Here is a 12,695-nt window from a genome sequence, read left to right as displayed (position 1 = left end):
CATTTGTCCAGCCTCCTTCTCTCAGCCCCTCTGAGGGGGTTCAAAGTCTAATATTCAAATTGCAATCCTAAATAGAAATGCCGTTGGAGATGCTAGGCTCTACGAACCGGTTGGATCCTTTCTAGCCGCCGCTGACTTTGACTAGGATTTGCATTGCCGGACAATGCATTACGTTGAGAGGTTTGTCCCTTTTTTCCGCATAGTGGGAAATTGGGTTGTGTGCATTAAAGAGTGTGAGTAGAGGAGTTGTCTCATAGATCTATGGACTCTGTGATGCTGAAACTTGCTAAATAAGAAAGTAATATTTCAGCAAACGTTAATGGACATGCAGTGATGTGTTTGTGAGTTATGAGGGCGCCACATAGTGCTGTGTGTGTGTGTGTGTGTGTGTGTCTTGTCACTGCATTGTACCAAACTGATCGCGTCAGTGTGTGTGTGTGTGTGCGTGCGTATGTGGGTGTTATTGCCGAGGATAGTGCGGAGCAGAGCACAGCTTAATATCTATGTTTGACATAGAGGCCCATTAATAAGGGCCTGATCCGAGACCAGTGACAGGACTGCTGACAGCGGAGGATCATGGCGAAGAATCATGCCCTGCTGTGGGAGCCCGGGCTGCAGGTAGACCCATTCCGCCTTCCCCAGGTGTCATTACGGATGCTGGGGAGGCAGCAGAAGAGGGAGGGCCGCTACTGACATCTACATTAATCACCCCTCCTCACATCACCCCCCCCCCCCCCTTCCCCCCCATCCGCGCACACCGCCTCCGCCAGCCTCCAGCTCCTAATCATCCTCACACAGAGACCCAAACCCAGTAAGGGGATACTCAGCCATGAAAGATATCCAGCTAAGAGTTCCCCAAATACCACTCTGATCCGATTTGTGATGTCGCTCCCTGAACCTCTGGCCCGGCTCACAATTAAAAACACTTCCCTCCTTCTCCCCCAGACACGTACACACGGACAGATGCAGCTTCGCCGGAAGAAAAAGAAACCGTGTTCGGTGACCGTCCACGTTTGATCCATCGTTTGCATTTAAATTGCACCTCAGTTGCGAGCAATTAAAACGTCTCTGCTGGAATGCGTCCGCAAAACCCCAAGAGTGTGTGTGTGTGTGTGTGTGTGCGCGCTGCTGATTGTTTCGCAGATATCACACTCTCCATCCGGGGACCCCCTATTGATCCGCGGCTGGGCTTTTATCCGCAGGAGAAACAACACCGCGGCGCTGTATGTATGCACGTCGCTTCCCTATAAACTGAGGCGTGCACTTGATAAAAGAGCCTTAATCCTTCACAGGGAACATTGGATGATGGCGTTCTCAAAAGGTGCGGCAGTTGATATCTCTAAAGTGATCACATCGATCCTTAACGCGCTGCTGAGCGTTTACGTGGTCCGAGATGGGTGTGGGTCACGGCAGAGACAACCTTCCTAATGAGTGGCTCCACGCAGGGACCAACAGTCGAGCAGATGTTTTGAGGACAATAATGGGAGATCATCTGATTTATTAGTTTTGATTCACTTAGAAACACGCAGTTGCACCAAAACGGGGCAGTGACTGTGGCATGATTAGTTTAGGTCAAAACAAATGGTCCATTTTGAGCATCTGGTGGGAAAATCAAATTGTCTGTGTTTGCAGGGATGGAAAAAGCCGGCATTGTTGCGCAATGCCTTTCCCCAATATCTTGGGTTTTGTTGAAGATGAAGCAGTTCCAAACCAACGCTCTTGCTTTGCTTCCCCCCCCCCCCCCACCCCCCACGGTGAGGTCACGCGTGTTTGTGTGTGGTTACAGCTCATCTGCATGCTCTCAGCTTTTGAAATGAAAATTCTAATCAACCTAGAAAACCCTGTTTGTCATTAATATTGTGAATGTCACCCTCATAAAATATCTGTGCCGTTCTTCCAACAGTGGGGCGAAGCATGAGCTCCCATGATCGTGTCCATAAGGTGTCACACCACGGCTTACCCCCCCCCCCATCTCATTTTTATGTTACCCTGAGTAAACACAGCCTCCAGTTTAATTAAAATAAATCCCCTTTCAGCTGATATTTAGAAACCTGTGATCTATTCCTGCCTATGCTCCGCTACAGATGAAGTGATTGAACGCGGGGAATAAAAGGCGGTGCTTGAGGCAGAATTACACTCTTACTTTTCCATCAGTGAAGCCACTCCATTGTTTATGTTAGGAGCGTGCTTTTCTTCTTAGTGAATTACCTTTCTCCAAGTCCCCCTTTTCCCCCTCTTTTATTTGCCTTGAACAGTCAGCAACACAGATGACACAATAAATTTCTGTTTGGCTCTGGTGTGTGTGTGTGTGTGTGTGTGTGTGTGTGCGCGCGCACACGTCTGGTAGAATCTAGGACACCATGGAGGCACTGAGAAGACAACATTTGCATGCAGCTCACAAACATTTAAATATGAAGACAAATCACTGTGTCCGGCCAGCTGACAGCGCTGCCTGCAATGGGAGCGAGCTAGTAAACTTACAACAAACTTAAGACAGGCTCCGTCCCCAGTAAGGCCCTTTCTAGGGCAAGCTCGAACACGCAGCTCGACAAACACACGGAAGAAAATGCAGAACCATGTGCAGTCAAAGCTATTATTAAAGGCAATAGAAGTGGTTCCCTTTGCCAAAGCCATCCTGTCATGGTGTTGGTCTCTGTGTTTCTCCCTGGGAGATTAGTCACCTTGAGGGAACGTACTGTGAGTTTTCCAAGGCTTTGTTGTATGGCGGACTTTGATGTAAATCTTAAAATAAGCCTTTTAGGCGGTGCCCCCTGTTAGTGTGTTGTTTGTTCACGGATCCATCGGTACGTCGATTTAAATATTGACTTAATGTTGCATACAACTTGTATTCTGTATTTCCGATAAAATAATAAACTATGACTTTGGCTGTGCACCGTGGGGGAAAGAAAGGTAGTGGTCTAAATATTTCGATGCATGCGGTAGAGCAATCGTGTTGTTTCAATGGTGCTGCTTCAGAATAATCTTGCTCCCCATGTGCCGTCTCCTCTGTTTGAACCACTTGAAAGGGCAGCGTTACAAATGCCGCCGATGAGACAATGGCTATAACTGACACCAGCAGGGGGAGCTCACAGCTCACAGCTTACTGTACAATAAGCCGGTGAGACAACATGAAGAGGGTTGCTGGGCAGTAATGTGGACCACATACAAGACCCCCCACCCCCCAACCCCTCCCTTTCTTTGACACTCAACATATCTTGGGTCTTGACTGCTGAGCCAAACCATATTACCTTAATTTACACTTAAACATTGGACTCAAGTGGTTTTCCTGTATGATTGCTGTGTTGCGTCTTTGTCTGCGTTACTTTGCCTTTCATGAGAGAAATGTATGCAGCGAGGCCGCCCCTCTCCTCATCCTCGTGTACAGGCTCGGACAATCAGTCATTGATTTCTGACAGGGATCATATTTACAATTCTGCCTCAGCATGTCAATGCATTGACACGCTTGTATTCAGCATCTCCTGCCCCGCGTGTTTAATATGCGTACAGGCATAGGGAGACTATTGATTCCTTTCAGCATCAACTGAAATTGTGAAACACATTTTCTTTAATCAAGCACTGTCCATCTGTGTTATTCCGTTTTCCCTCTTCAAATATAGTCGTGTGTCATCACGTGTGCTACCTGTTGGCTCTGTTTCCCACTACTAAGTAAGGTGGTTAATTTTCATCCGTGTATTTTTCACAGTGTGCGGTACACAGTGCATTAGTGTAGCATGTCTGAAGCGCACGTAAAGTGTCATTTCCACTCAGGGTGGATTTGGGTGTTGTCCTACACTGCAACACGTCCTTAACACATCCTCACATCTTTAGACGAATCTCACCTTCACAACTACAGAGCTGTGGACTGAGATCCGAGCCTCCCCCCGCGACCCTTCCTCCCCCTTCAGTCTACAACCCTCTTCGCTTCGGGCTGCTGCTGTCTTCACACGCCATCCGTGTGTGTGCGCGTGTGCACAGCTTCACGGGTTTTTGGGGCTGCGGGGCTGTTCCGGGTGCGCGTTCTTTCCCCCCCGTGCGCTCCTAGCGGCTGCGCTGTTGAAACACACACACACACACAAAAAAGAAGAAGAGACAGGAAAGAAGGATGTTGAAGTGACTTGTAGCACGTCTGTACTCTTCCAGCGCGGCATCCCAGTCTCACCACATGGGTCTTTCGGGAGCTGGTTCCCGATATAATAAAACAACTTTTTTTGAGGGGGGGGGGAGGTGGGAGCGCACGGGAGTTGAAGGCTGGTTCCCAGTCAGAGTCTCTCAGCCGTGCCATGTGTTGAACTGGTGAGACATCGCGCAAGGCTTTTTTGAAAGGTGACGCGCGCGCGTGTCCCGAGGAACCGAGGACCTGCGGAGGAGACCCCGTCGGCGTCTCCGGTGGGGACGTACTGCCGCGTTTCCGAACCGTCCCCGGCTGCGCGCCTTGCGCCGCGGCGGCTTTCTCCGAGAGATAAACGGACGTCGCGGATGGACTCACGGGGCGCGCGGGGGTAACACTCAAGACACCGGGAGTTTTTGCTGGATATGAACACCCGGAGCGGCTCCGCGTGATCCACCGTGAAATGGATCTTCTCACTTTGTGGACACTGAAACTGGCGTCTGTCAGGAACTGATCGTTTCCAGAACTGTCAAAAAAAAAATCCCGTGGCACACTTGCGCGTCTTTGGACATATATTTTTTCCCGCAGTGATTTCGAGGATTTGCGCGGCCGCCGTGGATGTTTAATATGCTAGTATGGGTCCGCTAGCGTTCATCCTTGTTGGCGGATTGCTGCATTTTCAAGTTGATGGTAAGTTTTCTCACGCGTCGTGTGTAAACTTCTTCGTAAGGATGTTTTAATATCCGCTTGGCTTTCGGACGAACCGTCTGGTTCTCCACCCGGCGTTCGTTTATTACTCCGTAGGTAATATTGTAAGTGTGTGTTGTTGGACTCTGGTAAGCAGGGACAAACACACAAAAAGTCAAATAGTGTTTGACTGTTTAAGGATTTATTCAAGGTTCAGTCTTCACGTTGGTCACTAGGGTCACTTTATGGAGTTTCTGATTGAAAGTGATCTTTTGGTATTATTGCAGCAAATACTTTGCTCCATTAACCTCAATTACTAATCATGGATTTCATTTTTTTTTATTCATGAAGCAGAAGACAATAATCAAGCCAATAACTTCCATTTAATTCAGGTAACATTTGCCTCTCAGGAGGTTGAATTCAGGGCAGATTCATTTGTTCAGCTCCCTGTGCAACAGATAAATAGCACCAGAAATATAGTTTGCATATTAACAGACAGGACCCTCCCTCGGGTGAGCCTCAGTTGGTGTAAAGTGAATATATCTATGAAGGATTTTTAAGTTCTCTCACACTCTTACGCAGAGGTAAAGATGGTGTTTTCTTAATGCTGGCAAACACTTGCTAGTTTTTAATCCCGAGGGTACAAAAGAAAAAGAAAGTAGTCCAGCAGAAGTACCGACTGAGGGGGGGGGGTGAAGCGCTCCGGACTTGGAGGTGTTTGGGCAATAGGCTGTGATCTGCTTGCCCCTGCTCCGTAGAGGATGTTGCTGCTGTGGTCATTTCACTTCATTTCAATGTTGTAGTTGTGCACCAAATCCACCTTAAATCTGGGAACAGTGCCCCAGATCATTATTCTCATTTGACTGATTCTCCTTTAATGAGGAGGCAAATGAGATTGAAAGTGTTTAATTTCTGCGGCCAAAAGCTTCCTCGGTCCTCTTAGACCTATCCCGTTCAAAATTTAAAGTAATATATTTCTATTTTACAAGGTTTCTCTTTCTTACTAAACAACTGGTTTAATGGAGAAATTAAAATGGCCTGCACTGCAGAGTTAATGTGATGACTCGCATCAATCATCAAAATGGGGGGGCTGAGGTGACGGAAATGGAGATTGGGATTGGTCCAACCTGTGACTGGTGGAATGATGGAAGGGATTAAGATGTATTAGGTTTTGAATGCATGAACCTGAAGTCTGATTGAATTCGAGTCGTGCTTTTGCATTGGACACACCCTTTCGCCGTTGTCAAAGGCTCACAAACCTGCTCAGACAAAGTGAGAATGAGAAATCATACACACATACTAGGATATTACAGCAGCACTACATAGTGAGTGATGATTCATGTGGTTGCTTTGTATTGTTTGTACACATTAGCCGTATGTAAAACAGAGTTTTTGTTGTTGTCATTGAATGGAAAAGCTTGCAAGGCCCCATTTTTCTTTTCTTCTACCTGTCAGCTCCCGCTTTTGTTCTTCGCAGCTGCAAGTTGTGCCTCTCTTGCCTTCTGTAGTCAGCAAATCAAGACTCCTTTTTCTGCTGGGATTTAAATATTTTTTCCTTAGAATGACTTTTTCTCATGTCTTTCACTCGGTTCAGCCAAATCCACTGGTTGCTAAGCAATGGCCGATGGCATTGCTAGCTGTCCAGAGCGAGTGGGTGCACATCTCCCCGGGAGCCGTGGATCTTCCCAATCATTTGGCTGTCACCCTCCTCCCCCTCCCCCTTTCTCCTCTCTCCGTCCATCCCCGCAGAACTAACCCATCACCCAGCCTCTTTCAGAGGTAATCTGAGGGTCCTTGGAGAGGGAGGAGCTTCCTCTAAGAGTCCACTTAGGAAGACAAAAAGGTCTGGAGTTGTATTCACTGGGCAGCATAGCCAACAAAGCCAGGCCTTGTGAATGGCGTCAGTCACTGTTTAGTGTGTGTGGTGATTAATGCTGCTAGTGTGTAAGAGAGGAGAGAAAAGGTGAGATGGCCTGAGAATACAGGGAGAAACTGAGTGTGTGCTGGGGTGTTGTTGCAAGGGTTGGTAGATTCTGTGAATCAGAAAAAACAGGTTTACCACACTTTACGAATCTGATTGGTTGCAGTAGAGGATACTTCCAGGAATACACCGGTCAGCAGCTGCCCTGTTGTCTCTTTAGACCACGGTGCTGCTCTTGAAGCTGGATTAGAACACGCTCTGCATAGTGGACATGCCTGCCTGACCTTTTGCTATTCTCAGACCTTCTGCATGCTTGTGCCTGATGTTGGAGCCGCCGACGTCACTTCCCGTCGTAGGAGACGCTCCCAGCTCGAATCCGTCCCAAGAGGCTACGGGGGAGTCTTTGGTGGCCTCACTCTCTGCCAACAGGCCTGTGGTTTCAGTGATGCTGAGTCAGGAGAAACGTACACCCCAGAGAACGGCTGTGCATGTGTCAGGGAACGGAGGAGGGGAGGGAGAGCGGTGTGATTGTAATCAAATACAGTTTAACAACGCAATCTTTTACCGGGAAATAGCGAGGATGAGGTTTTATTACCGAAGCGCCCCGGAGACGAACAGCTCTGTTGATAGTCATGATTGAAAGAGAGAGGTTTAAAGCACCGCCCCATAATGGAAAGTAAGCCCAGATTAAAATAGTCTAGGTGAATAATGAGGCAGGCTGAGGTCATTGTGTAAGAGCCATTGCGAAAGTCTCGCCCCGAATGCGATTGTTCTGCTTGAGTTGGCGGCGTTTAGGCAGCGTTATTGTAATTGCGGTTCATTTGCCGGAATAGGCCTGCTGTAATGATGGACCTTCATCCACAGGAAGCTCCCCTCCTCGACTGTCTCCCACGCTCTCATCACTGTCAAAGAAGCCTGTCCTGTCCTCTGCATCAAAGTCCACTGCTGTTTATTCTCTGATTAGCGTAAGACACGAGTGCAGATTAAAGACAAAGCTGCTGATTGTAAGAGGAAGTGAATGGGGAGGGGGGGGGGGGCAAAGAATGGTGGGAGCACTCCTCCAATAGAAATCAGCGTGTTTGTACACGCGGAATATATAAGTGTTACTTGACCAGTGACCTATGATACTTTAACAGCCCGGTGTGGCGTCTTTGCGGATCACGTTTAAGCAGCTGTTCAGGACACAAGAGAATGGACTTTGAGCTTTGCGTGCTTGCTTTACGTTCATAGCACTGCTCGGGCTATCAATGAAGATCAAAAGGATTCATAGCCGCTGTACATTCTGGGATCATTCCGGTTTAGGCCCTTCAATTTCCACAGTGCAGAAGCTGGAGAGAAAATGTCAGCGGCAGATAATGCACATGGTTGATTTTTCAATAAGACCAGCAGAACGGCGAGGTAACGCTTTCCCCTTTTCTTTTTTTTTTACCTCCGCTTTATTAAGCATCAGCCAAGCATACCCCTGACATTTACAGAGCAGAAAAAGGTCTAATGCCTTGATGGTTTTGCCCGGAGAAACAAAGACAAAGAAGCAAGAAGAGGTGATGCTTTCATGCGAACAGGTAGGCAGCGGTAAAGGATCAATATCTTTGGTAAAATTATTTATATTTCACAACTTCCCCCGACCCAGCTGGTTCCAGCATTTCTCTCTCTCACACACGCACACACACACGCGCACACACACACACACACACACACACACACACACACACACACACACACACACCAAACTAGCTGTCGTTGGCATTGTCCATGAGGGTGGAATTCAAACACTGAGGGGGTTGTTGTACACCTGCGATTGGGAGTATATTAGGAGTGTGTGTGTGGAGGTTGGGAAAGGGGGAGGAGTGAAATGATGAATTGAGCATGCTGACTCAGAGGTAAAGCAAGAAGTCGACCCCTTCACCTGTCTCACACACCTGTACTTACAGAATACACACCTGTGCTTACCCCTCTGGGCCCCGAGACACAGATACAATCCTTTCTTTATTCTCTCCCTGACTATGCTTTGCAAAAAAAAAACAATTGAGGGTTTTGGTAAGACAGGCCAACCGATAGAATGCATGGATCTAATTACTCTTATATATTCCCTGATGATTAGTCGATAGTGAATAAACCCGCATTGATCAATGGCAAATACCAAGCCAGCGGTTACAATACAAACTGCCACTACGTGGGACGGATTGCTCAGTTGCAGCGTGGATGTGACGAGCATTCTTATCTGCACAAAACTGGATTATCTTAAGAGCATGCCAAAATGCTCACAGGAGTCAGGATGGAGTACGACACGAGCCTCCGATGCCTCAACTTCGCTGGGAGAGACAGCACGGTGTCCTCATCCGTCTGTTTTTTCATTTTGCGCGCTGCACTAAAATGCGGTGTTTGAGGGTAGCGTCTAATTACTCCGTGTCCTCTGGTCGGAGGGATCTCAATGATGAGCAACACACTGAAGCATATACAACTATGTAACTGTACCAGCAATGTTAACAGATAGAGAAGCGCACAAATGCGTTCTGGCTGAGAAAATAATTGACATAGGTTGTATGAAAAAAACAAACATGCTGTGCATCTCAGTTTATTGGACACACCTGTTAATGGTATTTCTAGTCATTATCTCATCCCGAGCATCTGTGGGACAGTTGTACCTGAGCTGAGTGTCTGGAAGATGAGGTCAAGCCCACTGATAAAAATGCATGAGCTGTCTCTGTGGGAGATGTGTGAAGATGGACAGCCCGAGCATGATACCCGAGCACACATCCGTCACACACAGCAGTTGTCCGGCGCAGCTGTAATGGCGCTCAGAGTGGTGCAGCCAGTGAATAAGTGTCTCGTTCCACCGTCTCCATCCCCGGCTGGGTCTATGGATCACCCAGCCGTGACAGCTTGGTACCTTTTCTTCCCTGTAACCAGCTGGGGATCGAACCCCACAGAAGTGCACGCGCTCTTATCAGGACACCGACTCTTGCCAAACCCGTGTTTTCATTTGAAAACTATAGTAGCCCGGAGGTCTAGTGAGAGGCCTGACCTCTTGTTAACAGACTGACTGCTCCTGTGCATGTCGAGGTTATTATATTATATAACCATTGACATGTTTATGTTGTTGAGACGTTTTACACTGTACTACTACATTTTTTTTACCTTAGTCTAACCTGCGAATGATGTGCTTTCGCTATTTTTGGCGTTTCTTAAAGACATAGTGTTCCCTCCTAATGTATTTATTTCACCTTGTTGTGCAATCAGTGGGCCGATGTGTTAATATAAACTGTAATATGCTAAATTCTGTTTACGGTTCAGTTTGCAAAAAAAAAAACATTGTCAGTCCAAGCAGCGTGATTCAACAGCATTCCCATTTGGAGAATGAATACATACATAGTAATTTGATGAGGCCTGCATAGCATGTTAATGCTGCAGTTTTTTTTTTTTTTGCTGTTGCGTCATGTGCTGCAGAAACATAGCACCACACTGCTTTGTAAACTGAGCCACCACGACCAGGGGTGAGTTAATTTACTGTATATAATGGCTCCTGGCGAGACTGGCTTTGAGGTTGAGGTTCTCAGTGTGGAACGTGGCACGAGCCAAGTGTCACAACCATTGCGGCGGGAAGGAAGAAAGCCTTAATCGCATCCTTGAACGTTTGAACTCTCCTGTTCCACCTCTAGGACGGTGATGATTTCTTTCTGGAGGGCTGCTCACAGGCATTTGTCACTTGCAGGCCCCGTAGCGCCCAGGCTGGGGTCGACTTATCAAATGTAGTGGGTCTATGTGTGCCAATGTGTTTGTGAGCACCATTAATAAACATCAAAGCCCATTTATTTTCTTTTTTTTGTGTTAGCACGGATTTATGAGCAGGAGAAAATTGAATGAGTCCTTCATCCACTTACTGCTAGCACTCTTGACCTTGTCCCCCTAAGCCAGGCCAGATGAAGTGTCCCGTGGAATAGAAATTTAATAAATCTCATCTTGACTTGGTATGCTGCACCTGAAAGAAACACAAACAGTGAGCCATAAGGGCCATTTCATTACCTCGCTCCGCTCTCTGAGTCCATCACTTGGATGATGTGTGCGGTTAGGCGCTCTTGTTGCTGGTGTCTGCGCGGGGGGGCCAAAGACCAGCTGGAGAAGCTGGTGGTAGCGACTGCCCTCAGTGACACGCAGCAACTGTGCAGTGAGTTCACTACAGCCCGGTACCCGGGGCACACCTCCAATTATCCACTCATCTCTCAACACAGAGTACCGTGGACACCTGGAGGCCTTCTCCTCCACCCGCCCCTTCGACTTCTTTTCTAAAACAATAAAGCACTTATTTATTTTGCCCCGTTCAATCTGTTGGGGCAGCCCAGCAATGGAGGTAAAGAGATTCCAATGCTTGAGGGAGAATCAATTGATGCCATTCATTGTGTTGCACTTCCCTGAGTAGTAACTGGTTAGAGTGCCCCCCCCCCCCCCCCTCTCCTTTAGAAAGGAGGGAGTTGGCGATGTGACATTTTTTCCTCCAGCTGTGTCTACACAGTGCACCCACCTTCACACATAAACACCCACATGTACATGCATCTTAATAAAATAATATATATATATATATATAATATATGTATTGCTACTTACTTATCTGCCTCCATGGCCTCCATCTGACTCTCCCGAGGCAACTGTTACTTACTTTAAAGGCTCCCCCCTTAGAAGCTGACAAGGGGGATGTTGTGAATGATTTCATTTTTTTTCTTCACTTTTTAGATTTTTCAATCAGTTCACGGATTGGAAGTGTTGATCTTTTTTTTCTCACACACAGTCGCTCAACTTCAATATCAAGGATACAGTGCCTGACAAAGAAGAAGCAGGCAAGAAAATGGCTGCTGAGAAGGATGTGCAAGGCGTAGAGAGAGGGCTAAACAAGGTGGGCTGGTGCAGAGAGCTACACGCTTGAATGGCCATGGCATCGGAAATCATTTAATCTGCATCATGCAGTTTAGTGTCCCTACCAGTGACCTGACAGCCCAAAGAGCTCATCCTACACTCCTTATACTATGTATAGTAATGTATAGTACAGAAAGCAAGCAGCGCCCTTATCAACTGCTATTGCCTCGTCGTCCTTTACCCTCTCGCGTCTCCCGTTTCACGTCAGCAATCTCAGCTCGCTTCAGAGAAAGGCCATTTGCTGGCGACAAGATAATATCACCCTTTCAATTTATTGGAACTGATAGCACAATGGAGAGTGAGAATGAGTGTTTTAAAAAAAGTGGGGGGGAAAACTGCTTGAAACGCAAGATATGTGAATCAACCATTTGCAGCGAAAAAATCAGATATACTGTTTCCCACAGTACTATTTATATATTCCATTTGCACGGGGTAGAGAGGGCAAATGCACACATGAAGAGTCAATACGTCCACAGCACATCCCTGCCCGAAAGACCCTCAGAGTGGAATGCTATCCGATATTTGTCGGAGGCGAGCATGGATGCTATGAGAGGTGGAGAGCAACTCCTAGAATTACTCCTGTGTATGCTTTCAGAGTATAGATCCTCGCAGAAAAATAGGAGGGGTTGGGGGAATGTAGGAAGGGGAAGAGGGGTGGGGGGGTGTGGGGGAAATACGCGGAGCACTGAGGTGGAACAGAGCCCATCATGTGAGCTCACTAGCTAGCCGGCTCAAAATCCCTCACCCTCTTGCAATAGGAGATGAATCTACTTCTTCAGCACCTGTGAACACCTTTTTTATTCCACAACCTGTGTCCTCCCTGTGAGCATTTCTTTTGTTTGTGTATATATATTTACAGATATATATTCCAGGCCGTGTCTAGCGGTGGGCTTGGATAAGCGCCAGTGGGTACAGCAGGTTGTCTTTAGTGACACCTCACCCAGATGAGCTGTATCTCTGGTATTGGGTCACACCGGAGCCCGTGTACTATGACGCCGCTGACAGCGCGGCGTAAAGAAGATGGATCTGGGGTGCAGAGGGGGCCGCTCGCAAGCGACGCGGCAGGCCCGG

At 47.4% G+C, this 12,695-nt stretch overlaps 1 protein-coding gene across 6 annotated transcripts in view; it reads left to right on the top strand.

Annotated features, from left to right (window-relative positions):
- The window catches only part of robo2 (roundabout, axon guidance receptor, homolog 2 (Drosophila)), a 230,599-nt gene that overhangs the window by 82,986 nt on the left and 134,918 nt on the right, over window positions 1-12,695 (top strand). The window contains exon 1 of one of the 6 annotated variants that reach the window (XM_062561228.1): window positions 3,969-4,798. The exons of the other annotated variants lie outside the window; for them this stretch is intronic. Within the exon in view, the coding sequence (XP_062417212.1) occupies window positions 4,744-4,798 (55 nt within the window). The 5' untranslated portion in view covers window positions 3,969-4,743. Of the gene's footprint in view, window positions 1-3,968; window positions 4,799-12,695 lie in introns of those variants that run through there. 6 annotated transcript variants of the gene reach the window in all.

The sequence above is a fragment of the Pungitius pungitius genome, chromosome 3 (assembly GCF_949316345.1).
Source record: "Pungitius pungitius chromosome 3, fPunPun2.1, whole genome shotgun sequence".
NCBI classification, from domain to species: domain Eukaryota; kingdom Metazoa; phylum Chordata; class Actinopteri; order Perciformes; family Gasterosteidae; genus Pungitius; species Pungitius pungitius.
The sequence above is the reverse complement of the archived record's forward strand: the minus strand, read 5'-3'. Positions and strand labels throughout refer to the sequence as shown.